Source organism: Aquarana catesbeiana, linkage group LG04 (assembly GCF_042186555.1).
Source record: "Aquarana catesbeiana isolate 2022-GZ linkage group LG04, ASM4218655v1, whole genome shotgun sequence".
Lineage (NCBI taxonomy): Eukaryota > Metazoa > Chordata > Amphibia > Anura > Ranidae > Aquarana > Aquarana catesbeiana.
Genome location: NC_133327.1, coordinates 136,011,586 through 136,038,704, shown reverse-complemented (window position 1 = coordinate 136,038,704; position 27,119 = coordinate 136,011,586). Strand labels below are relative to the sequence as shown.

The following is a 27,119-nucleotide window of genomic DNA, read 5'->3' as shown; positions in this document are numbered from 1 at the left end:
GAGGATTTGCCCTTTCTGATTTTCACGATTAGTATTTAGCTTCCCAGTTGTCTCACCTTTATTACTTTGATAAAGCAGAACTGCAGAGATACCAGTCCCTGGTATGTTGGGGTTCAGATCATCCAGTTGATACCCCACTCCAAGCTATTTTGAGCCGCAACGCACACGCAAGACCCCCTCGGTACATTGATTGAATGCTCACACATCACAGACGCATTTGGGCACTCGCAATATGTAAACTTAAATGAACTCACGCCCATTCCCATACCCCCCGGCATATGCTGGAACTACTTATCCTATCGAATGGGTCACCAATGGAATACTTTATCTACATCAGGTTATGACCACTTCAGGACTTAAAACATTTCAGGTGCTTAAAGAAGAATTTTCCCTCCCTAATCATTTGCTTTTTAGATACTTACAGCTCCGCCATGCCCTACAAACTCAAGTTGCGAACGCAACTGTCTCCCTCAACACCCCTCTTGTACTGGATATTATATTGGGTACAGAACCCTCCAAATTAATCTCCAATCTATACTCCACCATTCGTCTTCCTTCAGTTACAACTCTGGCCTACAAAACTAAAAGTAAATGGGAAACAGATATAGGGGATTTTGAGGATGAAGACTAGGCAGAAATCTTGGAAAATACTAAAACTGCTTCCCGCAAAATATCAGATCGCCTAAAACTGTACATTATACACAGGGCATATTTGACACCTCAAAGAATTGCTCAATTCCAATCCACACATAGTCCACTATGCCCGCTATGTGCTTCTGCACCTGATTCCGTCTATCATTTGATATGGTGCTGTCCAGAAATACAGGCCTTTTGGACTCAGGTGATATGCTTCCTACATGACCAGATGGGCTCACCAGTAGTACTAGACCCCAAACTCTGTTTGTTAGGATTATTCCTAGACATAGAAATAGATACATTTCTTGCTGTTTTTAATCTATGAAATGCTTTTCCTGGCTAGGAAGATAGTGGCTCGAAACTGGATGCAGGCACTTCCTCCTAATATACAGAGACGGAAGAGGGAGGTTACCTCCCTTTTAAAAAGCTGATATATATGCATAGGGGATGTCCTCTCAAATATTGCAAAGTGTGGGATCGGTGGTTAGCGGATCGTGAAACCTGTACTTAAATACATCTTGCTATCTTCTACAATACAGCCCAGACGTAAGGACAATGCATGTATTGGAATTTTATGAAATTTTACCTTCTTGTCTGCATGCCCGACCAATCGGGGTATTATTATTACTAATTTCTGTTTTAAAATTTTTTTTTTTTGGTTTTCTCTTTTCATATGACTTATTGAGAACTTATGGATCAATTGTTACTGTATGTTGCAGCATGATCGTTGATATATGATCTCCTGTACTATATTCTTTGCAAGCACCTTATGCAAATTACTTCTCTATGTTTTTACATGACGATTTTCTTGAATGTACTGTTAAATAATTACTGTACCATGTGCATTATTTTTTAAGCTGCTTTTCAATCAAAAAAAAAAAGGAAAAATAATCAGCTAAGTTGTCATTTTCAGTTTAATTCCTCACATCATGACATTGTAGAAAAAGATTTAGGTGTAAAAGGAGAGTTTATTAAAATTGCTGATACAGGAAGCTAAACATAAGTCTAGGTTCACATCTATGTGGGCTGCGCTTGATGTGTTTTTCAGGCTCGTTTTGAGTTGCGTTTTGCCTTTTTGAACATGCTTTTTTGATTCATTTGCATTTTGTTTTTACTTTAACACACTGTGTATTGCTTGTTTGCTAAGCAGCGGGCCCGGCAGCTGGCCACAGCATCCTCACAACCGATGAGTCATCAGCTGTCAGTGGGGTTTCCCTCTGACAGCTGAATGTGAAAAAAAGCAACATGGGGACAAGGTGCTTTGGCAGAGCCCCCCTGTCCCAAAGCACCCCCCCATGTTGAGGGCATGTAGCCTGGTATGGTTCAGGAGGGTGGGGGGGGGCTCACTCGTCCCCTACCTTTCCTGACCTGCCAGGCTGCATGCTCGGATAAGGGTCTGGTAATGGGTTTTGGGGGAGACCCCACGCCATTTAAAACATTTTTTTGGCATGGGGTTCCCCTCAAAATTCATACCAGACCTGAAGGACCTGGTATGGATTCGGGGGGGGGAACCCCACGTAGTTTTTATCCCAATTTTTCTTTTGCAATGCTCCTTTTCACAGCTGATGACTCATCAGTTGTTAAGGACGCGGCGGACGACTTCTCGGTCCGCTCCTTTGCAACCAACTATACACAGTGTATTAAAGTGAAAAAAGAATGCATCAAAAAACGCAACACTTGCATTTCTGGCGCAGCTCCATTGAAGTCTATTACACGCAAAACGCAATCTGCTGCAAGAAAAAAGTCCACACCCTTTACAAAAACGTTTTGGCTGAAAAACGCATAGATGTGAATGTGTACCATAGGAAACCATGTTAAATGGACTGTAGTGCATTTCTGCAAAATGGAAAACGCACAAAAAAGCTCATAGGTATGAACGTAGGGTAAAAGATAACCTGTCACAATCATGCTGATGGAGGATTATAGAAAGCAGAAAGGCCAAGTAGGATAAACCCTGGCATGCCCATGTAAAACAGAAATATGGTTTTAGGTAGGAATCCTGGTGTAAATTAACAGTCCGGGCCTTTTCTTGCGCTTTTTGTTCACATGTAACAATCTGTATTTTTTGCTAGAAAATTACTTAGAACCCCCAAACATTATACATTTTTTTAAAGAAGAGTCCATAGAGAATAAATTGGTGGGATTTGCAATTTTTTATGTCACATGGTATTTGCTCAGCGGTTTTTCAAACGCAATACACTTTTTTAAACTTTAATGCAAAAAAAAGCACAATCTATAACCTAATTTTGTTTGTAAAATATAAAAGATTAAATTATGCCAAGTAAATAGATACCAATGCTTTAAAATTGTGCACGTCTGTGCAACGGCGATAAACATAAATTTTACTATCCATAAGCGACTCTTTAAAAGCCTGTAGAGGTTACCACTTTAGATTTACAGAGGAGGTCTGGTGAAAGAATTATTGAGCTTGAGCTGACGTTTGCAGTGATACCTCACATATGTGGGATGATGTGGGACGATCGCTATTTGTGTGCCTGTGGGACCAAAGCGCGCATTCGCCTTTGTGCCAAGCACAGGACGATGGGGGCACTTTACTTTTTTGTTTTGTAAATTATTAATCACATTTTTTTTTTTACTGTTGCTTAAATTTATTTTTTTTTATCACTTTTATTGCTGTCACAAGGAATGTAAACATCCTTGTGACAGCAATAGGCATGTGACAGGCAATCTTTATGGAGAGATCTTTGATCTATAAGACCCCACATCCCACCGCACTTAAAAGCAGTCAAAAACACCAAGATCGTGTTTCCCGAATGTTTTTGATTTTCAAAAAATGGCCTCGATGGTTTCCGAGTAAACCCAAAGTCATGTCATGTCACTGCTTCCAGGTTACTGTTACGAATAGCTGATCAAAGCTGTCCCCGGTGGGATGGGAGATCCTGAGAGAGCCGCAGAAGGCTACTTTTAATAGCAATCAAGTGGTTGATGAGCCACTGCGATTGCAATTACAAGAGAACAGCTGCCGGCATCATTCTGGTATAACCACCAAAAGTCCAGTGATGTATGGGTACATCGATGGTCGGGAAGTGGTTAAGGCTATGTTCACACAGGAGTTCGTGTTTGGATACTTTGCGGCATTCAGAAGTGGCTAAACGCTGCATTTGGACGCAGCAATAGTCTCTGCTATGACCGCATAGGAACTGGTCGATTACCTGCAGCCAGTTTTTGTGTGGCCAAAACCCCTCAGAGATGCCGACCCCGGGTGCACACTGGCTGCATCCAGGGTCAGTGTTTGCATGTAACCGTTCATCCAAATGAACAGCAGTGGCACCTGCAATTGATTTGTACAGAGTACAAGTTTGAAAGCCACCACTGACACCTGCAGCTGTTCACACACAATGGGGTTGATTTACTAAAACTGGAGAGTGCAAAATCTGCTGCAGCTGTGCATATAAAGTAATCAGCTTCCAGGTTTTCTTCAGTCAAAACTTAACCCCTCCGGTCGCACACATATTTGTGGCCTCTCAGTGGGTGGGCTTTAACGCTGAGAGGCCAAATATATGCAGCCCTATGTAAACACAAAACTGCTGAGATCGCTCGCCCTACGCGCTCCCAGCACAGTCACCAGTGGGGATCGGAAAGCTCCCGAAGCAAACTTGTGATTGGGAGCTTTCCGATCATGTGACCTCTGTGACAGCCAATCACATCGCCACGTGACCTGAATGCCTGCCCCCGGGTATTTGGAAGTTCTTAAAGGGAAGGGGTTAATTGAACAAGCTGAAGTTAGAAGCTTATTGGCTGCCATGCACCAGATTTTGCACTTTCTGGTTTTAGTAAATGAGCCCCTGTGTGTGCAACGGCGTTTACAGCCGCAGCCGCACACAAGCTCTTTAAATTCCATTGGGTTCTACCAATTGTAGCATTTTAGTATTGTCATCTTTCACTTTTACACCTGAACACATGAACTTATGAACTTAAAGTGATACTAAAGTCTCTTTTTCTGTTTAAAAATAATAAACATGTTATACTTACCTGGTTTGTGCAGTGGATTTGCCCAGATCCTGCTCTTCTCAGATCCCTCTTCGTTGCTCCTGGCCCCTTCCTCCTGCTGAGTGCCCCCACAGCAAGCTGCTTGCCTAGGCGGCCTGAGCGAAAGTGGGAGCAGGTACCTGTCAAAACTAGGGGTGGTGAGAGTGGAACTTCCCCTTTTGGGTGGAGCTCCGCTTTAAACATGCCTGGCTTTGTTTATTACATGGGGTGGGGGGATTAGTAGCTTACTGAAGAAAAATAACATTGTTTTCAGGAAGTGAAAAGGACATTGCAATTCTTGCAATTTTCTGTACTTGCTGAAAAAGTTCCTAGCCTAAAAATAAAAACAAATGCAGCCACCGCATCTAAGGACTCAGCCACTTATTTTCACCACCTCCTGATGAGATGTGTAAATGATCCCTAATATACATGAAATCAAAGGTCCTGGGGTACCATACAGAGCTAAATTTACGTTAAAATAAACTCTCACTAAAAAGAACCAAGTAGTGCCCTGAAGTCTGCACCCTCATAACACAAGTCAGCAATGGCAGCTCCTACATTTCTATGATGACAGTCCCCTTTAAGGTGTTTGGAATTAGATCACAGCTCGTGCATATTCGCTTGGCCTGCTTTTTTCTGTAACATGCTGGGGGCTAAATTGCAATTAGAATTCTAGTTTGTTTTGTCTGTAGTGTGACAGCGCTTTCAGTAGAACTTTATCTTTGTCCCTCTGCCTCTGATTATCCCTACTCTCTCTGGTCTCCTCAGTAAATCTCCTTTGGATGTGCATTACGGTCTCTTCCAGCAGCTAACTGGGTTAAGGCAAAATTCTGACCCAAATAGGAAGAAAACAGCAAGTGTAACAGTTGCTTATAAAGTGTAATTATGCACCAAATACAGCAATATGGCAATCATTTAATATTCCATCCTCTTGTAGCCTGTGGCGGATCATAGTAATTATAAGGGAGATCCTTTCTATTTCATACTGGATATTAACTTTTTGTATGGTATTAGCATAGTCGGTCTCCAGCTGCAGTTTCTTTTATGTAACCTATCGTTTATTTTTGCTCCACTACCCACTCAGTTGGCTGACCTGGCACTGTTGAAATTGAAAGCGCAGCCAAAATCTACTTAACAAGTCTGGTTCCAAGTTTATATGGATACAGTGATGGATTCTGAAAAACACTTGGGCGGCAGCCTAATGAATGTTTACTGATCCCCATGGAATATTCTTTGATATATTATTAGCCTTGCTGCTGTAAATCACACTTAAATATTCAAAGAGGAAATGCTAGCTACTAATTCCACTTCTCTGACAGTCTTGTAGCAAATGCTACTACTATTATTAGCAGTAGTAGTAGTAGTAGTATAAATTTGCATTCTTAAAGGCCAGTTCACCCAAAAATTATATTTCAGTTGTAGATGGAGTTTGATTCAGCTGACTTCACTGTTTTCACTAGGGTGTGGAAAGTAATGCCAGGAATCGTTTGACATCTCCAGCAGATATCAGGGTATATGGATTTAATGTAGAACTTGAAGCAAAATTTTTTATTAGGACAAATGTTATACTAAACCCTGTCATTTTTTTAGCCATCTGTGTACCATTGGGGAAATAGATTTGCCTTCACTTCCTGTTCAATAGCCAAAACAGGAAGTGGGAGGAAATCTCTCCAAAGTGAGAGAATCCCTGGTTTTCACCAGGGTCACCAGAACTAGTGTTTCCATTGGAAGAGCTCCCCTTTATCACTGTTCTGGAGACAACCCGAAATGTGGGATTTTCTTTCACTTTCAAAGATGGCGAATCTCACTAACAGGGTCACAGACAGCAATTAAAAACCTGACAGGTGTTCTAATCCCTCTCTACTCTATCTAAAAAAAAAGTTTTTAGATATATTTTAAGTCTGGAAGGTGTCAGGTACCAACTCAAAAATATTTTGAAGTTCTGTTCTTGAACCTTACATGACATAGGAAGTTTATGCATGAATAAGAAAATTCTATCCCATTCCTCTTCAGTAATAGGAAGTCCCACTTGTGTGATCCACTTTTCGGTATGGGTCAGGAGACAAGTTGATACCCTAGTCAGAGTTAGAGTATACAACATGGAGATGGAATGTTGGGGGGATGTGCTGGATACACATAGCCATTCAAAAGTTATTAAAGGTCTATATGCAGTAAGGCTCGTGTAGAGAGTGATAGAAGTTCCTCAGCATAGTGTAGGTCAACCAGTGGCCTTTGGAATGTGGGTGTAGGGATTAGAATTGTGAAAAGGAGAGTAATAAGTTATTAATGAAAAAAATATAAATGTCTTAATTGTGGGCAAAAGTTATATTCCATCCTAAAATCGAAGTGGGGTGGAGACCAACTGGGAACCATGGGTAGTAGGTAAGAGACCTGGGTAGAAAAGAAGAAGAAAGAGAACAATGATATTGATATTGATACAGTACCATGGGACGCAATTGACAAGCAAAAGACAGGTGGTCTGGTTTCCAAGGTGTGAAGGAAAGACCCATGCAGCAACTTTGGGATGTTGTTAAATTCTAATTTACCCCATTGTTTTGTTCTTGTAGAACCAGTCTAGTAGATTGGGACCTTATAGTATAGTTCTAGGTTGAATAGTTTTGCCCCTCCGCATTTCTGTTACTATTAAGCCTAGGTTTAGAAGATTTCCACACAAAACTGGGGATAAGTCTTCTAAACTGAAGAAATAATTATTTGATATTTAATTGGGTAGGGCTGGTTTGTAATAAGTAAAGGAATGTACATTTCAATTGCTCTGATGCGGCAAAACCACAAGATTGGCAGAGGATCCCAGGTCTTTAGATCTGGTTTAGTTCTAGCTAGAAGGGGTAGATAATTTAGGGCATAGAAAAACATCTAAAAAAAAGGCCTGCTGGATCACATCAGGTTGGCCCCTTTTGCAAGTATACAGTAGCTATGTAAAACGTTACAAATAAGTGCCCTATACTGTTAAAATCCAGTAATACAATGTCTCCCCCTGCTCTGTACATGCTCAGTTGCTCCCTATTTTTAGGCACTGTGCTGAATTTCTAGAGGCTTCAGCAAAATGGCCGTCTCAAGCAAGAAGAATCAGGAACAATGCTGGAGGCAATTTACAGCAAACACTAATTATAGTAGCATAATTATTAATGTGGAATGTATGTTTCTTGCTAAAGAACATTATTTTTTATCAAATTCTTATGGGTAAAGTTCCACTTTAAGGTGAGAAGGTATTTCAGAAGGTATTTTAAAGCAGAACTAAAGGCACTTTACTTACCTCCTCTCTAATGGCCCAGATCTCTTGCCAGCATCGGCATCTTCTTCCCCAGTGTTGATCTTCGGACATCTCCATTGGCTGGTGTCGGATGTCATCCCGGCACACAGGGACCATGCCAGAGATGTAAGCTGAGCTGTGCATGCCACAGAAGACTGTAAGCAGGCAGGTAGATGTATTTTACCAGAAAAGAGACATTGTGGGGTTGATTTACTGAAACTGCAAAATCTGGTGCAGCTCTGCATAGAAACCAAATAGCTTCCAGTTTTTTTTGTTTTGTCAAAGCTTAGTTGAACAAGCTGAAGTTAGAAGCTGATTGGCTACCATGCACAGCTTCACCAGATTTTGCACTCTCCAGCTTTAATAAATCAAACCTTTTATGTCTTTTCTATGATAATATCCTGCCAGCACTCAGTCTGTTGTAAAATGTCTTCAGTTTTGCTATACCCCCAATTATTTTATTGCAACAGACTGGCACTTAAATGTGAGACCCTTGATTGAAGAAGGGAAATACAAGGTATATTTAGCATTTAGTCAGATTGACCATGAAATTAGTTGATCACAGATGCAGAATTATTTTAGAATAGAAGGGATGCCAATTCTAGAACAAGTGATATACTGTATATACAATGAAGTATTTCATCCACATATAGGGATAGTTTATAGTCTCATATCATGATGCCTTGTATGGATGGGTTATTGCAAATAGCAGCAGCTAGGTGTTCCATAATGATATAGAGAAGGGGCAACCTGTCAGGTGCTGTTAAAGGATTCAGAGAGAGAGCCATTGGTCCATTCACGTTCTGTCCCAGAAGTGCAATATGATGTTAGAGGAACTCTCCCAAAGTGAAGGGAATTGTTCTTTTGGACAATTGTCCCCAAGACAGATTTCTCATTTACTTTGTTCTGGGAACAATCCTACAATTTCTGATTTCCCCTCACTTTATTTAGATGACAATGGTCAACAGGATAAAACGAGAGGTGAATCGCTACAATGGGGACATAGACAACAATAAAAAATTGGCAAGGTTCTAACCCCCTACACCAAATCCCTATCTATCCAAAACTAAAAAAATGTTTTTGCTTAAAACTATACTTTAGGTTTTGGACAGATTGGTGAGGGGTTAAACCTATTTAAAGTTTTTATTGCTTTCTGTGCTAGGTGGAGTCACCTTTTCCTTTTGTCTTGTTGACAATTGTCAGGACTTGTGTCATAGGGCTTTGGGCTTTTATCGATGGCATCAGTTTAATCTCAGTTGAGATCATTTAGAGTTTGACAGGTGTACAGTATTTGACTTCCAGTTGACTTCCTTCTGACCAGTTTTAGATCTGCATCAAGCAGGTTTGCATTCCCATAGACTTGTATGAAAGCAAAAATAGCTTGAAGTAAAAAAATTCTGTTGACACAGACCCTTACTGGGACTAAAAGTGAAGAAAGTCCAAAGTTTAAGTCCTCAAAATACCAGGAATAGAGGACATATCTTCCAATGTAAACACTTGTTCTGGAGACATCTTCCCAAGAGGAGATACCGCTCGCTCACTTTAGGGACATTTCTTCTCTTCTTGTTGTGTCTACAAGGCTGAAATTTAAAGAAGTCTTGAATCAGACACAGATGGTGAAACAAAAGACCTGACAGTGGTTTTAACAATTTCCTACTCTTTCAAAAAGAAAAAAGTTATGGTTTAAATATACTATAACTGCTGTCAAAATGTACTGTTCTTTTCAGGTTTGTGAGAGCTGGAGACTTAACCCTCTGTAAGAATTGTAGCACTGCATATGCTTTTCTTTCCAGAATAGGCCTAGCATTCTCACATGCAATAAAAAGCAGGTTACCTTTTTTGCCCTTTCGTCACTTTTACTCTTGTTAATTCTTTAGGAATTAGTTAAGTAGTGCCATATCCACACATAATGAATTCAGCGGGAAAACAACAGAAGATGTTTTTTCATGGCAAGCATCATATATAAGCCTAAGAAATCTCTGACTAAGTAATAAAGCACTTGAAAGCTTGAACAAACTACGGTATATACTATATTCAATGGCTGCTTAAAAGAGAAGTATGGGAATGTGTTTTCTTTTTTTAGAATCATACTTACCTAGCTGGATGCAGCATTGGTCCGATGCTGCATCTGTCCCCCGCCAGCTCTAACACTGAGAGCCGAGCGATCAAACACCTTCCGATCACTCGATTCTTGTCAGAGCTCCATGAGCAGAGAGCTGGTGACTGTCAGTCACTGACTCTGTGCTCTGCCCCCCCCCCCCACGCTCACTGGAACGCTGGGCTGTGGAGGGTGCAGGAGTGGCCCACTCAGGCTCTCAGTGTCTCGTTGAAAGGCTGAACCGGGTGCCGGTCCAGGCATGTGGGCGGATTCTGACCATATGGTCACAGGCTTTCCAGAGCCTGGACCGGCTCTGTGACATCAGCCGACTGTGAGCTGTCTGCTGAAAATGCGTCACAGGAGTGCAGAACGGACTGCACTCCTGTGATCCACAGAAGAAGTACACCCAAATGAGCTTTGGCGGTACTTCTTTCATTTCCAAGGTTAGATGTGGTCATAAAGCTCAGCAAAGGAGCAAAGCACTCTCCAACAGTAACACCCACTCTGAAATAACTAAGTGGGCAGGCTTTATCCTATTAGACATTTGGGACTTTTGACCTTTTGTTGTGATCTGTACCCTCATACTGTATATTCCCTACTTGATCATTTTAAGGGGACCACATCAGGATAAGGTTGTTGTTTATTTCTGAGTGGTGCACTTTAATTTTCAAATCTTAAAGCACACCTTTCCTTTAACTACGCTATCAATTATTAACATGTGCTTTCCCTGCATCCTATTTTTGCTGGCTTTATGCCCCCTCTTCTGCTGTCATCAAAACAACTATAAACTGAGTTTATTCTGCAGTCTTTGTACCCACAAAATACTCCTTAATCACAGTCCCTCAAGCAATAGTTTCACAGATGCACATGAACCTAAAGATAAAGGATACAATTTTAAACATAAAACGTTTCCATTACAAATGCTTTTTTGCACACAGAATATAAACAGGAGAGCTAACACATCAGGCCTACCTTAAAGTGTTAGTAAACTCTGCTTTATCGCTTGTACCTACAGGTAAGGCTATAATTAAGTCTTACCCATAGGTACAGTAAATATTTCCTAAACTTGCAAAGACACAGACGCTGCTTCCAATTTGTCATCCATGCGGGTGTGGCTGCTTGTCCTCGAATGCATAAAATGTCATTTTGGGGACTCCCACACACAGATCAGTTTAGGAGCAGTGCCTATATCTGTGTAGCCTCCATGTCCCAATTGACATGAGTGGAACAGCCTGCATGGGGATGTACAGAAAACCTGTGTTATGCTTAAGGAGTAGCTCTAGTCTCTTAAGTGAAAATTAAAACTCAGCGGGTACAAAAACTGTAGATGCTGACTTTAAATAAACAGCCAGTCACCTGTCCCCGGTCCAGTGGTGTGCTTACCCCAGCCGTTTTCTCCCTGTGTCCTCTCGCATATTTACTATGGGCACCCAGCTATGACAGCTTGCGGCTTCACAGCTGGGTTGCCCAGTGTACATGCACGAGCAGCGCACGGTGAATGGTCCGGCCATTTTCTGGGACCTGTCATGTGTCCCAGAAGACTTCAGGAGGGATGGGGGAAGAAGAACTTCCGATTGCCTAGGTGGACGGAGCGGAAGTGGGAGCAGGTACCTGTCAAAATCGGGTAGCCCCCCCCCTCCCCAAAAGCTCAATTTAACAAACAGGAGCGGGGAAGGATGCCTTAAAGTGGAACTTCCCCTTTTGGGTGGAGCTCCGCATTAAGTATGCCTATGTGAATGAGGCCTTAGCAATACTCTTCCAATTTAGTACTTGGTAATTCTTATACACTCATAATGCCTAGTGCACACGGGCCAAATGTCGGGAGACATCAGGCGGTTCAATAAAAAAGGTGTATGTCAGCCAGTCCGACAGAAGCTGGCTGTTTGGCTGACTTCTGTCAGACGAGCATGATGGAAAACCAGCAGCCAACTGGCCACTGGCTGAGAGTGCTGATGGAGTGTTCTGGCAGGGGGGGCGCCCCCCTGTCAGAACATAACAACTCAGTGGGGTTGACCGCTGTACTAATGTTGGATAGTTAGTACAGCGGCTCTGACCAGAGCTGTCAGGTTTTCTTTCATTCAACCTGCTGTTAGTGTGTACGAGGCCTTAAAGGAGTTGTAAAGGCAGAAGGTTTTTTTATCTTAATGCATTTTATGCATTAAGATAAAAAGCCTTCTGTGTGCAGCAGCCTCCCCAACACACCCTAATACTTACTTGAGGTCTCTCTAGTTCCAGCGATGTCTATGAATGTCTCAGCCGTCCGAGATTCCCCTTCCTGATTGGCTGAGACACAGCAGCGACGCCATTGGCTCCCGGTGCTGTCAGTCAAAGTCAGCTAGCCAATCAGGGGAGAGAGGGGGTGGGGCCGGGCTGGGGCTGAATGGTCGGCTGTTTGGCTGGCTTCTGTCGGACAAGCATGCTGGAAAACCAGCAACCGACCAGCTCCCAATCAGCGCTCTCAGCCAATGGCAGAGAGCGTTGACCAGAGTGTTCTGGCGGAAGGGCAGTCCCCCTGTCAGAACACAACAGCTCAGCGGGGGAGATTGCTGTACTAACACCAGATAGTTAGTACAGCAGCTCAGACCAGTGCTGTCAGTTTTGCTTTCATTCAACCCAGCGGGTTGAACGAAAAAAAAAAACTATTAGTGTGTACCAGGCTTTAGTGTTCATTTCAAACATCCAATCAAGTGAAGAAGAGGCCCTACTTTTCCAAATTGCTTTGCACATTATCAGGTCCAGGGTCCACCTAATTTACTGTTTTAGAAAAAAAGGGATTCAAGGCTATTTTCTGGTATTTGCCAGCGCTATGTATATTTAAATTTGGTTCTAGTTTTTGTCTCCACCTTTAAGACAATACTAAAGAGGTGTAAATTACTCATCGTGTCTGGCTCATTTTTCTATCTGTGTATGTGCTTGCTAGTAAAAAGTGAAGAATTCTTGGGTTGCTCACAGTTTTCTGTTACCAGTGTTTTGTCTTTCTCTGACAGTTTGTATAGCACCTCACTTACAGGGATATCCAAGCTGTGAAGTTTTTGATCAATCATGATAGGAGAAAAGGCTCTCCAGGAAAATAAAAGAAATGTTATATATGTATGTATATGTATATATATATATATATATATATATATATATATATATATATATATATTAGGGTTGTCCCGATACTGATACTAGTATCGGCACCGATACCGAGCATTTGCCCATTTACTCGGGCAAATGCTCCCGATGCTTCCGCCGATACCTGTACAGTCAGCGGTGATCGGCGCGTGAGGGAGTTACAAGCTTCTCCCCCCCGCGGCTTCCAGCTGCTTTAGTGACATACAGCGGTGATCGATTCTTGTAACTCCCCCACACGCGATCACCGCTGACTGTCACCTCATCCTGCATGCCCCCTCCGTTCCTCTGTCCCCCTCCGCTGTCCCCCTCCGTTCCGTTGTCCCCTTCCGTTCCTCTGTCCCCCTCCGTTCCTCTGTCCCCTTCCGTTCCTCTGTCCCCCTCCGCTGCCCCCCTCCGTTCCTCTGTCCCCCTCCGTTCCTCTGTCCCCCTCCGCTGTCCCCCTCCGTTCCGCTGTCCCCCTCCGTTCCTCTGTCCCCCTCCGTTCCTCTGTCCCCCTCCGCTGTCCCCCTCCGTTCCTCTGTCCCCTTCCGTTCCTCTGTCCCCCTCCGTTCCTCTGCCCCCCTCCGTTCCTCTGTCCCCCTCCGCTGCCCCCTTCTGTTCCTCTGTCCCCCTCCGTTCCTCTGTCCCCCTCCGCTGTCCCCCTCCGTTCCTCTGTCCCCCTCCGTTCCTCTGTCCCCCTCCGCTGCCCCCCTCCGTTCCTCTGTCCCCCTCCGTTCCGCTGTCCCCCTCCGTTCCTCTGTCCCCCTCTGTTCCTCTGTCCCCCTCCGTTCCGCTGTCCCCCTCTGTTCCTCTGTCCCCCTCCGTTCCGCTGAGAGTCAGCTGATTCTGTCCATTCACATAACTGAAACATTGTAATCTCCTGTGATTACAATGTCTCAGTTTATGAATGGAGAGGAGCCGCTGTCTTCTCTCCATTTATTCTCAGTGCAGCTGAGGCTGCAGAGAAAGGGACTGGGGAATCTCTATCCTCTGTCTCTTTCTCTGTCTCAAGGGGGAGATATCAGGGGTCTGTTAAGACCCCTGATATCTCACCAAATTCCCCCAACAGGACTGATTAAAAAAAAAAATACACATATTGCAATAAAGAATAAAAAAGAATATTATTGTAAAAAATAATAAATGTAAATTAAAAAAAAACACACAGACACTGTTCACCCCCTCCCCCCCTAAAAAAAAATAAAAAAAATAAAGCATTGTTAAAAAAAACAAAAAACACAGTCACGCTGTCACGTGACATTAAAAAAAAAAAGTATCGGTATTCGGTATAGGCGAGTACTTGAAAAAAAGTATCGGTACTTGTACTCGGTCCTAAAAAAGTGGTATCGGGACCACCCTAATATAGATATATATATATATATATATATATATATATATATATTATGTATACTGTATCTATATATATTATTATCTTAATAAGAAACGCTGGTCTAATCAATTACAGGGGAATAGCATAGTCAATAAATGGAACCTTGTAATAGATGAACAGTGCCAAAACCTTTGCTTTCAGAAAGAGGCATAGGGGTTGATTTACTAATACAAATAGGCTATGCATCTTGCTAAGTGCAGTTGCATGCTGCAAGAGCAGTTGCCTCAGAGCTTATTAAATGGGCAGAAGCTCTACTGACTTCCATCATCCAATCATGTGCAAGCAAAAAAAGCATTTTTTTTTTAATTTTCTTTGCACGTTATCAGGTATTCTTTGCGAAGTGAAGTTCTGGAGAAACTGCCCTTGCAGAGTGCAACTGCACTTTGCACAGTGTACAGTCTATTTGCCTTTAGTAAATCAACCCCATAGTATTTGAAACCGTGACTTCATCTGTTCTTTCTCATTGTGTACATATAAACACTTTTTTGTTCATTTTAAGATTTTGTTTGACTTGTCTTGTTTTTGGATACTTTGTAGCTCCTGCGGTAATTACAATACTATTTTTCATAGTACCGTTTAAGGCTTCATGTACACTAGCCTATGTGGGAGCTCCAAAACTTGAGTTACAGGTAGGGAAACTCCAAAACTCAACTCCATAAAGCCTATGGGGGTTATTTACTAAAGGAAAATACACTTTGCACTGCAAGTGCACTGAAAGTGCACTTGGAAGTAAAGTCCCTGTAGATCCGAGGGGGACATGCAAGGAAAATAAAAAACAACATTTTAGCTTGCACATGATTGGACGATAAAATCAGCAGAGCTTCCACTCATTTCAGATCTACCTCTTAGATTTAGAGCGACTGCACTTCCAAGTGCACTTGCAGTGCAAAGTGGATTTGCCTTTCGTAAATAACCCCCAATGTGTCAATGTATACTTAGGCTTTTAGCAGAGTTAAGGAGCTGCTGCGTTTAGGTGAGCTTCAACCTCCCTCTACTGAATCGCCTTCAGGATAGGAACGTTTTGACGGCCGGCTGCGGGAAAACGCGGCAAAACTGCAGCAAATCGTGGCACGTTTTTGCCACAATGTTGACGCATTTTGTGTTTTCCCGTGGCCGCGGTAAATGTAGCCTAGTGAACCAAAAGCCTAAGCCTGGTCTTTTAAGGAATTATTGTTATCAAAAGTAAACCTAAAATATGTAGGATATTTACTTTTAGTATTCTTAAAGAGACCCTGTCACCAACTTAAAAATTGAAGGTAAATTTAAGGTATTTTAAATGCTTACTTATTATATATTCTTCACAATACATTCAAAGATAATAACTCATTAATTAGCAACAGAACCTAGATAAATCAGGTGTCAGTAAATAAATGGTGGAAATTGCATCCCTGCACAAATGTTGGTAGCCAATTGGAGAACAAAATATAGCGGATAGGACAGCTTGAAAATATTGTTCTTTATATAAAAGCATATTTTCTGTCACTATGGAGCTCGACAAACACATATACCTGAGAAGCGTCAGCTAAATGTTATCAAGCTGTGTTTTTCTGATTTCCATTTATAGAATGCTCAATGAGGACAGACACTTAGGGGTTGATTTACTAAAGGCAAATTGACTGTTCACTTTGCATAATGCAGTTGCTCCAGAGCTTAGTAAATGAGGTAAAGCTTCACTTTGCAAAGAATACCCAATCACGTGCAAGGAAAATTTAAAAAACAGCATTTTTGCTTGCACATGATTGAATGTTGGAAGTCAGCAGAGATTCTGCTTGGTATTTACTAAGCTCTGGAGCAACTGCACATGCCCAGTGCAACTGCTCTTTGCAAAGTGCACAGTCTAGTTGTCTTTAGTAAATCAACCCCTATGGCTTATGTATGAAAAGTGTGCTAACAATAAAACATTTTTCCCAATACCAACCAGTTAGCATCTTTGGTTCAATTTTAATTTTGGAATCTGATCATTTGCTATGATCAACAAGAAATGTTCCTATGAGCAGTTTTTTGATTTATCAGTTCTCATATATATTTCTTATGGAAGAGCCCTGGGGCCATCCTAAAAATGTTTTAAACACAATTCGGAGCTTGAAAGTCATAATTCTGAGTTTCAAAGTCATCAGAATTGAGTTTAAAACATTTTAGGAGGGCCCCAGGGCTCTTCCATAATTTCTGAAATGAAAATGTGGTGGACCAAATTTAATACAGATATGCACATGTGATTGTGCATTGAATAAGCAGATCATAGGATTCACTGTGGGCGCACAGGCTACATGTAAATACCGGAATATACTTACAGGGTGGTCCTATGGAATGTACTCTCCAGTGCTCAAATATACTATACATCAGCTAAGTTACTGCCTGCCTAAATTGTGCCTAAAGTAAAAATGCGATTTGCTCCTCTGGTTTTTGCTCAATCTAATTGTAAAGGTAAAAACACATCAAGCGTGCATGGCTATTATTAAGGGCCCATTGACACAATAAAAGTATCATCTCTGCATGTTATAATGCACCACTGTTGTTGGTGTGCTAGTCTTTTTTTGCACCCTAACACACTCGCAGAGCATACCTACTCTGCAAAGCAGATGTGCCTTGAGGTGTGCTGCTGGAAGACGCAGTAAGACCGGTGGGTGTAAAAATCTGCTTTTTAAGGTCACCTTCCAGTGTTATCCAGTGTATCAGATGTCACACACTGGTGTTTACAAAATAAACTTCACTGATATATGCCTCTACGGTGCATCTGGAAAGTATTCACAGCGCTTCACTTTTTCAACATTTTGTTATTTTACAGCCTTATTCCAAAATGGATTACATGTATTATTTTCCACAAAATTCTACAAACAATACCCCATAATGACAATGTGAAAGAAGTTTGTTTGAAATCTTTGCAAATTTATTAAAAATAGAAAACAAAAAAAATCTCATGTACATAAGTATTCACAGCCTTTGCTCAATACTTTGTGGAAGCAACTTTGGCACCAAAAACATCCCCACAGCATGATACTGCCACCACCATGCTTCACTGTAGAGATGATATTGGCCAGGTGATTAGCGGTGCCTGATTTCCTCCAGACATGACACTTGCCATTCAGACCAAAGAGTTCAATCTTTGTTTCATCAGACCAGAGAATTTTGTTTCTCATGGTCTGAGAGTCCTTCAGGTGCCTTTTGGCAAACTTCAGGTGGGTTGTCATGTGCCTTTTACTGAGGAGTGGCTTTCATCTGGCCCTTCTACCATACAGGCCTGATTGGTGGAGTGTTGCAGAAATGGTTGTTTCTTCTTCTTGAAGGTTCTCCTCTCGCCACAGATAAATGCTGAAGCTCTGTCAGAGTGACCATTTGGTTCTTGGTCACCTCCCTAGCTAAGGCTCTTCTCTCCTGAATGCTCAGTTTGGCTGGGTGACCCGCTCTGGTGGTTCCAAACTTCTTCCATTTACGGATGATGGAGGCCACTGTGCTCATTTGGATCGTCAATGCTGCAGAATTTTTTCTGTACCCTTCCCCACATCTGTGCCTTGATACAATCCTGTCTCAGAGGTCTACAGACAATTCCTTGGACTTCATGGCTTGGTTTGTGCTCTGACATGCACTGTTTACTATGGGACCTTATATAGACAGGTGTGTGCCTTTCCAAATCATGTCCAATCAACTAAGTTTACCATAGGTGGACTCCAATCAAGTTGTAGAAACATCTCAAGGATGATCAGTGGAAACAGGATTCACCTGAGCTCAATTTTGAGTGGCATGGCAAAGGCTGGGAATACTTACTGTATGTACATGTGATTTTTCAGTTTTTTGTTTTTTTTTACATTTGCAAAGATTTCAAACACACTTCTGTCACATTGTCATTATGGGGTATTGTTTGTAGAATTTTGAGGAAAATAATGAATTTAATCCAATTTGGAATAAGGCAGCAACATAACAAAATGTGGAAAAAGTGAAGCGCTGTGTGCATGGTTCCATAGATAGACAACTAAGCATCTCCTCTCAAATCAGTAAAAAAAAAATGCAGTGTTTTTTACTCCCATGTGTAAGATGCCTTAGATGTGCATACAGCCGTGCAATTCAAGCACACCCTAATGGTTTATTCTTGCTCTTTTTTGTTTAAGTAAATCAAGATCAAAGTATATTACTGTTCTTTGCGTCTGTTTCCAGTTTCCCAGGGTGGAGACTGGCTTGCAGATATAAGGCACTCTCAGACATATTCCATAAACAGAAAATGTGTTGTAGAAGAAACAAGAGCAATGAGTGGTATGCAAAGCTCCATATCCAATAGCAACCAAACAATACCTGCTTTCTTACTCTGGGATTTGGGGGTCTCTATGCACAAAGGTTGTAAGTGTGTCCAAAGAAACTAGGAACAGCTGACACCTTTAAACAATGTTTTTTATACTCAGCTATATCAAGCTCCTTTACATCTATGGTATTTAATACAAGACTGCCTTCTTTGTCTTGTGTTCGTCTTCACTGAAGCAAATAATAATAGTATATCAACCCAGTCGCTGAACTATAAATACTTTGTATGAGTAATAGTTGAGCTTTTGAATGATCCTGTCTATTGATACCTGCTATGTTTCACTTTCCATGCAATTAATGAACCTTTCCTGAGCATGATGGTTGGTATCCTTTGCATGAAAGAATGAAAACAGGATACCAGCGGCCCCGGGTTCCGAAAAAGATAGGTTCTATAGGTTTGTTTTTAAATTGAATTTGTATGTAAGGCTACTTTCACACTGAAATCAACGGCCGTTAGTGCTAAAGCGCCACTCGTTGTAGCTGCGCTTTAGCGCTATTTCGCGCCACTTTATAGCTGCTAGCGGAGCGCTTTTTATCTAAAAAAAAAGGGGTAAAAAGTCCAGTTTTGTGGCGCTTTCAAATTGCTTTTAAGGCGCTTCAAAAGTGCTGCCCATTCATTCCAATGGGCAGGGCGTTCTCAACCCGCCCCAAAGATGCTGTTTGCAGGGCATTTGGGAACATCCCACAAACACACCGCCCCAGTGTGAAAAGACACACTTGAATGAATAGGAGGCAGTTTTCAGGCGCTTTGCAGAGGCTATTTCCAGCGCTAAAGCACCTGAAAACCGCCCCAGTGTGAAAGGGGTCTAAGTTGAAACTTTTAAGTGTAACTCCAGTCAAAAAAAATGATTTGGATAGCATAGAGAAGGGTTAACTGGCCATGCAGTGATGTGGGATTACTGACAGGTCCGTCAGACAGCGGTGAGCAGCAAGATGGCCGCACAGCGGTTTCTGTGACAACATGCTTCCCTTATTGTTAAGTACAGGTCATATGTAAGTCAGATATTTGTAACTTGGGGACTGTCTGTACTGACAAACACAGCATAAGAATCAACTATATGTCTTATATTTAAATACCGTATTTATCGGCATATAACACACACTTTTTTCACCTGAAAATAGGGGGCAAATCACGGGTGCGTGTTATACGCCTATAGTGTACCTTGGAAGGAGGGGGACGAGCGCCGCCGGAATTCACTGAGCCGTCATCTCCTGTTTACTCGGCTCTCACTCTGTTCTCATGTCACACACACAGTCCCGCCTCCACCACCGGCATTGGACCAGTGTTCTGTCTATCACAGGAGCTGGTCCAATGCCGAAGGCGGAGGCGGGACTGTGTATGTGACTGAGAACTGAGAGCCGAGTAAACAGGAGATGACGGCTTGGTGATTTCCTGCACTGCATTGATGAAAGATGATGAGGCTGCAGATGGGCATTAAGCAGGCAGGTGCATTGATGGGAGATGGGCTGCAGATGGGCGCAGATCAGGCTGCAAATGGGCACAGATCAGGCAGCAGATGGGCACAGATCAGGCTGCATTGAAGCTGCAGATGGGCACAAATCAGGCTGCATTGAAGCTGCAGATGGGCACAAATCAGGCTGCATTGAAGCTGCAGATGGACACATCATGTTGCATTGAGGTTGCAGATGGGCACAGATCAGGCTGCATTGAAGCTGCAGATGGGCACAGATCAGGCTGCATTGAAGCTGCAGATGGGCACAGATCAGGCTGCATTGAGGCTGCAAATGGGCACTGATCAGACTGCATTGAGGCTGCAGGTGGGCACTAAACAGGCTGCATTGATGGGCACTGACCATTATTTTGCTTCAAAGTGGTTTATTTAAAAAAAACGTTTTTTTTCCTGAAGCTTCCCTCTTAAATTAAAGGTGCGTGTTATACGCCGATAAATACAGTATATATATATATATATTTTTTTAGTTTTTATATATAGCACCAACAATTTATGCAGCACTTTACATACTATATATTTACATCAGTCCTTACTCTCAAGGAGTTTACGATCTACAGTTCATATCTCACATGCATACCCACACACACATGCTAGGGCCAGTTGAGACAGGAACCAATTAATCTACCAGCAGTGGGGCCCGTCTATAGGGGCGCATGGGCATCGCCCCCCCCCCCCCCAAGCTATTCCCCCCAAAAAATGGTCACTTTAAGAGTGACCAGGCGCCGGACACACGGCTCTCTATGGGAAGCTTCCCAGCTTGAATTTAGCTGATTGCAAGGTGGGAAGCTGATTTGCCCGTGTTTAGGGCGTGCTCGGGGCGCAAGCGATGTGCACGCAAACACTCCCACTCTACAGTGATTTGTCTCCATCCTCTACTGCATTATTGCTATTGGTGGGGACCGGAGGATGGTGGGCGGTGCTTTTTGCTTCACCACTTCCAGTTTCCCGGCTCACTGTGCTAGTGTGCTGTGGGCAGCAAGGGGCCAGTTGCCGGCATCTCGCAGAACCGGACTGGAGTTTTCACATATTCACCTCCCTGGGGATCGCTGACCCTTCACAACATGGGACTGAATTCCCCCGGAGCAGCCAGCAGCAGAGAATGTCACCATCACAGTGAGTGTGTGGAAGGCCTCTGCCCTCTACATAGAGCACAGATAAGACTGTGAGAGTAAGGGATCGGGGGAACAAGTGCACTGTGTGTCTATAGAGAGGTGAGACAATGAAGCCAGCAATGAGTGTGCAGCTTCTCACTTTCTCCACTTCCCCCTCGCCCTAACCTCCCTGCTTGGAATGTGTGGCAGTGCTGGAAGACTCATACCTGGCTGTGTGGGGACCATGAACAAGTCCTGGGGATAGGAGGGGAGGGGGGTTTGTACATGTCTACTGCCTGTGTGTGTGCTACACTGAGACATGGGAGAACGCTGGTTGATTGCTAAGAGACCCTTCATTCCAGGGACACACCACTTCATTCCAGGGACACGTCACTTCATTCCAGGGACATGCCACTTCATTCCTTCATTCGCTTTCTGGATGACTTCTCTGCATGGCTACCCTACTTTCTTTCCTCTGAAGTACCTGCCATCATCCTAGGTGACTTTAAAAAATATAAAAAATATAAAAAATATATTCAAATTTATTAATGTAAAATATGTGGTGCATAAGACACCAACAATAATATCCAATAATATGCATATAGAATATGAACAGAATCACATGACAAGTAAATAAAACAAAGCAAATCCTTCAATATTAAGCCCCTGGGGTGTCTTAAGCACCACATATTTTACATTAATAAATTTGAATATATTTTTCTACTCATTTGTTTATTAGTTGCCTATAAAGTCCCTTTTCCTATTTCCTTGGGGGGTACTTCTTGTATAATTTTGTCTAAAGTGGGATGCTGGCAACATATGGGTCTTCTCGGTTGGATCTCTATAACCGTAAGTTTAATTACAAATTACGGGAGCATCACAAACTTGTAATGCAATTATTTCTTACAATTTTGAGAGGGTGCCAATAATTTTGTTCAGTCTCTTTTTGGAGTTTTGCATGGAATGTGTCACATTTGGCTTTTTGTTTCTCCACTTTTTTGTGTCATACCAATACAAACAAAAGAAATAAACACGAGAATGCCTAAACATTTGTAATCGCAACAATTTTCTGTGCGAAGTGGTGCATTATCTGACAGAAATGCAGGGGTGCCAATATTTTTGGTCATGGTTGTATATGCTAATTATATCTCTTTACTGGCGTGTTTACAAAATCGGCAACTTCTAGATTGGCTGCATTTGTTTACTCTAGACCAATTAACATACAACATTTGGCTTTTTGTTTCTCCACTTTTTTGTGTCATACCAATACAAACAAAAGAAATAAACACGAGAATGCCTAAACATTTGTAATCGCAACAATTTTCTGTGCGAAGTGGTGCATTATCTGACAGAAATGCAGGGGTGCCAATATTTTTGGTCATGGTTGTATATGCTAATTATATCGCTTTACTGGCGTGTTTACAAAATCGGCAACTTCTAGATTGGCTGCATTTGTTTACTCTAGGCCAATTAACATACAACTTTTTTAAGAAAACTGGATTCCTACTCAGAAAAGATTATTTATCAGATATAGTATAAATGTGAGTAACAAGTGCCATAAAATATAGTGTTCAATCGTGTATTATAAAAGACTGACACATAAGCAGAAACAATACTCTGGGGTCCCAGAAAAATACAATTTTTGTTTTTTAAATCAAGAATGAAGATATCTCAAAAACTCTCCCTTTTCAACAATCTTTTTTGGCATTAAGTCCCATGTAAGGCTTACAAATATCTATTATAGCATAGGCTGACACAAACTGACACAAATTCTTGCAATTCAAATACAAAAATAGCTGTAAAAATGTTAAGATAAAAATACAGTATATGTTCTTATTGCTGTCACTGTCAACAGCAATAAGAACATATTTTTCCTCAGCTCCTGTATTGTTTTACACCTGTCATTTTTTTTTTAATCAAACAAAATTGTATTAAAGAAATTTCAAAAAGTTTACTAACATTATTCGTTTCCAGATTTATCAACATTCTAGAACATACATTTATCCAAACAACATTACCATATATAATATTCATAAAAAAATCTCTTGCTCACAGCAGCAGTACGTATACGTATATATTACCCTACCAAAGATAATCTTACCAATCTATAGAGATCATTATAGGCTCTATCATTTTCTATTTAGCATTATATCAAATGGTGCTAAACTTGGGGAGTTCAACCATCCCCCCCATACCCCTGTCAATTATGAAGGGAGAATTAGTCTCCAAAATGGTAGCACAAAAAGCAATAAAAAGTTTATAGAGGTGGAACCTCTGGAATTGGAGTTGGCCTTTGAAACATATTTGCACAAGATACTTAGAATTCAGAGCTGGGTAAAATCTGTTTTTTCATACACATAAAGCTATCAACTATTTCCAGGGTTGTAGAGGCACTGTCATCATTTTACAATGGCCATTGCTGTAGATTTTTTTATATGCAGTAATCAGTCTCATACCCCGTATTAGAAAAGAAGAAAATACAAGTACAGAGTTTTACTTTTGTGTATTTGAATTAAAGGATATGAACTACAAAACTGACCTCAGAGGGAGTTTGGGTGAGAAGTTCAAATGGCAGAGGCTGTTGATAAAGGTCTTAAGAAAAGTAAAGGCTTGATATATTTTTGTAGCCCAAGTTTATGGTAAATCTTCTCAAATATTTTATTGTGTTAGCTAATTGTAGATTTTATTCTTTACAGGGAATATCCTCACTCTGAAGATTCTAACAATCCTATAGCAGACAGTCCCTCCTCTACTGACTGTGCCACTCCTACCCCAGAGGCACTGCCAACCATCTACCCTGCGCCAGCAGACTCATGGAAAACCTTAATAGGAGACGTAGGTAAGAATTCCTTTGCTGAGGCTAAGATTGAATCTTTATTTTACATCTATTGTATTCTCTGTACATGGGCATGTACAATTATTATTTTATTAGTTATACTTGGCAGCAAATGTATATTTTAATACAGAGTTAGATAACCTGAGGCCCGCTATCCGCTGCCAAAGGGCCTTGTGCAGAAAACTGTCTAAAAGGAAAATGCCAGTGTTGAAGAGGTACAGCACCAATGCATATATTTTTAGTATCTGTATTTATTAGGTTTTTAAGACAAAAGTTTGTGAATTGTACAGGTGATGAAAGATGTACAATTACAATATATGTAAAATAACATACAAGAAAAGAATAATCCAAGGCAACATACAGACATTGGGTATTTATAGTTTAGAACACATCCTGCATATGCTGTTATCAGTATTGTACATGTACAATGGAAAATATCAATTATATGAAAAATACTGGTACATAAATGGCAAATGTTGTAAATGAAGATTATAATAAGTGTTATAACCAGTCATCTACCATTAGGTGAGGAAAAGATAAACAGAGTAGCATAGACTTGATATACAGTAATATGGTTCTATGTGAGTAGGAAGAGAGATAATAAAAAGCATTAAAAACGATGAGATAAAGGAGAAAGAGGGAAAAACAGGAGAGACAAAACCTGTAACATGTTACTGAACTGCAGCAAAAGAAAACCTGGTCTGTGCTGAGTGAATGAGCTGTGTAAATCTTAGAACCAGATGGACAGGAACACAAATCGTTTGGCAGGTGAAGCAGCCCCCATAGATGTATTTCATCTGTGTATTTAGCTGTTTGCCTGGAATTCCATGTAAAAAAAAGTGCTGGCTTTTATGTGCCGGTAAGAATATTCCTAGGGCTCTTTCACACTGGCACTCTCCACCAGCGGATCTGCCTGCTCAGCGGAGGATCTTTCCGCTAATCCCCGTTGAGCGGGCGAATGACATGACACATAAGCGGAGCGGACACAGACAACAGCCCACCTTCCCCTACAGGGGTGGGATGTAAATGGGCTGCCTGTCCGTTTCGACTGTCATCTGATCTGATCCACCAGACAGATGGGAAATGGATTCCCCATCCGTTTGTTTTTAGCGGATAGGATCCGACACATGGCCGTTTTACATCCGCCGCTTCATAGACCCAATCAGTCTGCCCTTGTGAAAGGGGCCTTAGAGTCTTTTTTGGATGATTAACATTTTGGATTAGTGGCATTACCATAAATATTTTAAATGGTAATTTGTGTAAATAAGGTTTAATTTACACCTTTGTTTACACTTTAAAGCCTATGTTTATGTCATTTTTTTTTTTAAATCAGCACAAGGGACTGTACTTACAATGTGAAGTCCCTGATGTCCCTTGTGATAATAGCTGCAGATTTGGTTGAAATCTTCCATCCCCAGACCCCCCCCCCCCCCCCCCCCCACACCTGACAGGGGTACTCTTCCTGTGCCTTGGGAGTTAATAGAGCCAGGGAACTTATCACAACTCATCATGAGTGCTGACTTTGCTTGCTCTTTCCACCCCTCCTCCATTTATAGAAGCTGTACTATAGCTTTCATAAATGAAAAGTGCTCTATGAATGGAGGATGGGTAGATGAATGAAAGGTCTGCCTCCTCCATTCATAGACCACACATTCATAGAAGCTATATTGGATTTATCCAACTAGTCCATATTTCAGTGATCACAATGATGCATATTAAACCAGATTTCATCATGTTGTAGTCAAGTCAGTTAGGAGATGATTTCTGATGGTTTCATATGCTGTAGAGGTCACGGCACTTCATACAGCATTATTGTTCTGTGGCTGTCTAGAGTTTATCTGTAAAAAAGAGTGAATGATAGTTGAGTAATGTGTTGATTATATCTCATTCATTATGTTTATGCAAACGAAAAATTTGGTCTAACAGGCAAATCATTTCCAGAGCCAAAGTTGCAGCAGGGATTTTTCAGCTTGGTTATTCAAGTCCCATTAAGCGTGAGACTGAAACAAAATGTTCTAGCTCATGTATTGTTTCTCCGTGGTTCACCAATAATTAAAGACTCAGCATGACAATGAGAGAAACCTATGAATCTAGGTTTTTAATTGGCTAAGACAGCCAAAGTTAAAACTTTTGATTGGCTGATCTTTTCTGGTATTTGGTTTGTACAAATCGATGTAGTTTCACGTAATTCTTGTCTGGCATATTAGTACTTACTCTCTGAAGCCAGTGGAGACGTATAGTTCCCAGGTGGTTGACATGGGAACCATTTACGGTTTCTGGCAAATGAAAAAGTCATACAGCAGTGATCCAGGAAACCTTACTGCTTTAAATGCTGCCTTTTACCTAGACAGGATATTTATACTTGTGACCTTACAGACTCTGTTTGATATACAGAATAATTGCAGCCAATTTCTTTCTGCACGCTCTGCAGAATACACTTAATTTTTCTTTGCATTTTTTGGCATGAAAAAGTTTAATCTTCTGTGGTAGAAAATATTGTATCAATTTCTGTCAGGAGTAAATGTATCCTTCCTGTCCCCAAGGCCAACTGTTCTGTGCTGCCCCCCTTCTACTGCAGTTGACAGGTTAGATGTAGTATCACACTAACAACTGAAAAAGATAAGACACACAAGGATCACCAAGGCTTAGGGAAGAAAGGCTAAGATTTTGCCCTCTTTGCTTCAGGAGCAGGGCAGTGTATCACAATGCTCTGCTAGTGGTTAGGTTCTAGATGTATAGACCTGAGTGGGTGAAATGTTAAGACACAGTACACTAATCTATCAACAAAAATGCACAAACTGCTCAGAGACTGCAACAATGAGGACCCAGCCAGATAGCTGTGGTGGGTAGGGCAGCTATCTAGAATTATTACACTTGAAAATATGTTACCAACAATCAGCAACATGATGTGTTGGTGGCTTTGTGCCTCCTATGGAAATCCTGATGCCCTAG

At 41.5% G+C, this 27,119-nt stretch overlaps 1 protein-coding gene across 7 annotated transcripts in view; it reads left to right on the top strand.

Moving 5' to 3' along the window:
- The window catches only part of NGEF (neuronal guanine nucleotide exchange factor), a 246,581-nt gene that overhangs the window by 143,306 nt on the left and 76,156 nt on the right, over nt 1–27,119 (top strand). For all 7 annotated transcript variants that reach the window (XM_073625707.1, XM_073625708.1, XM_073625709.1 and 4 more), the window contains one exon: nt 24,028–24,170. In XM_073625707.1, the coding sequence (XP_073481808.1) occupies nt 24,028–24,170 (143 nt within the window). The remainder of the gene's footprint in view (nt 1–24,027; nt 24,171–27,119) is intronic.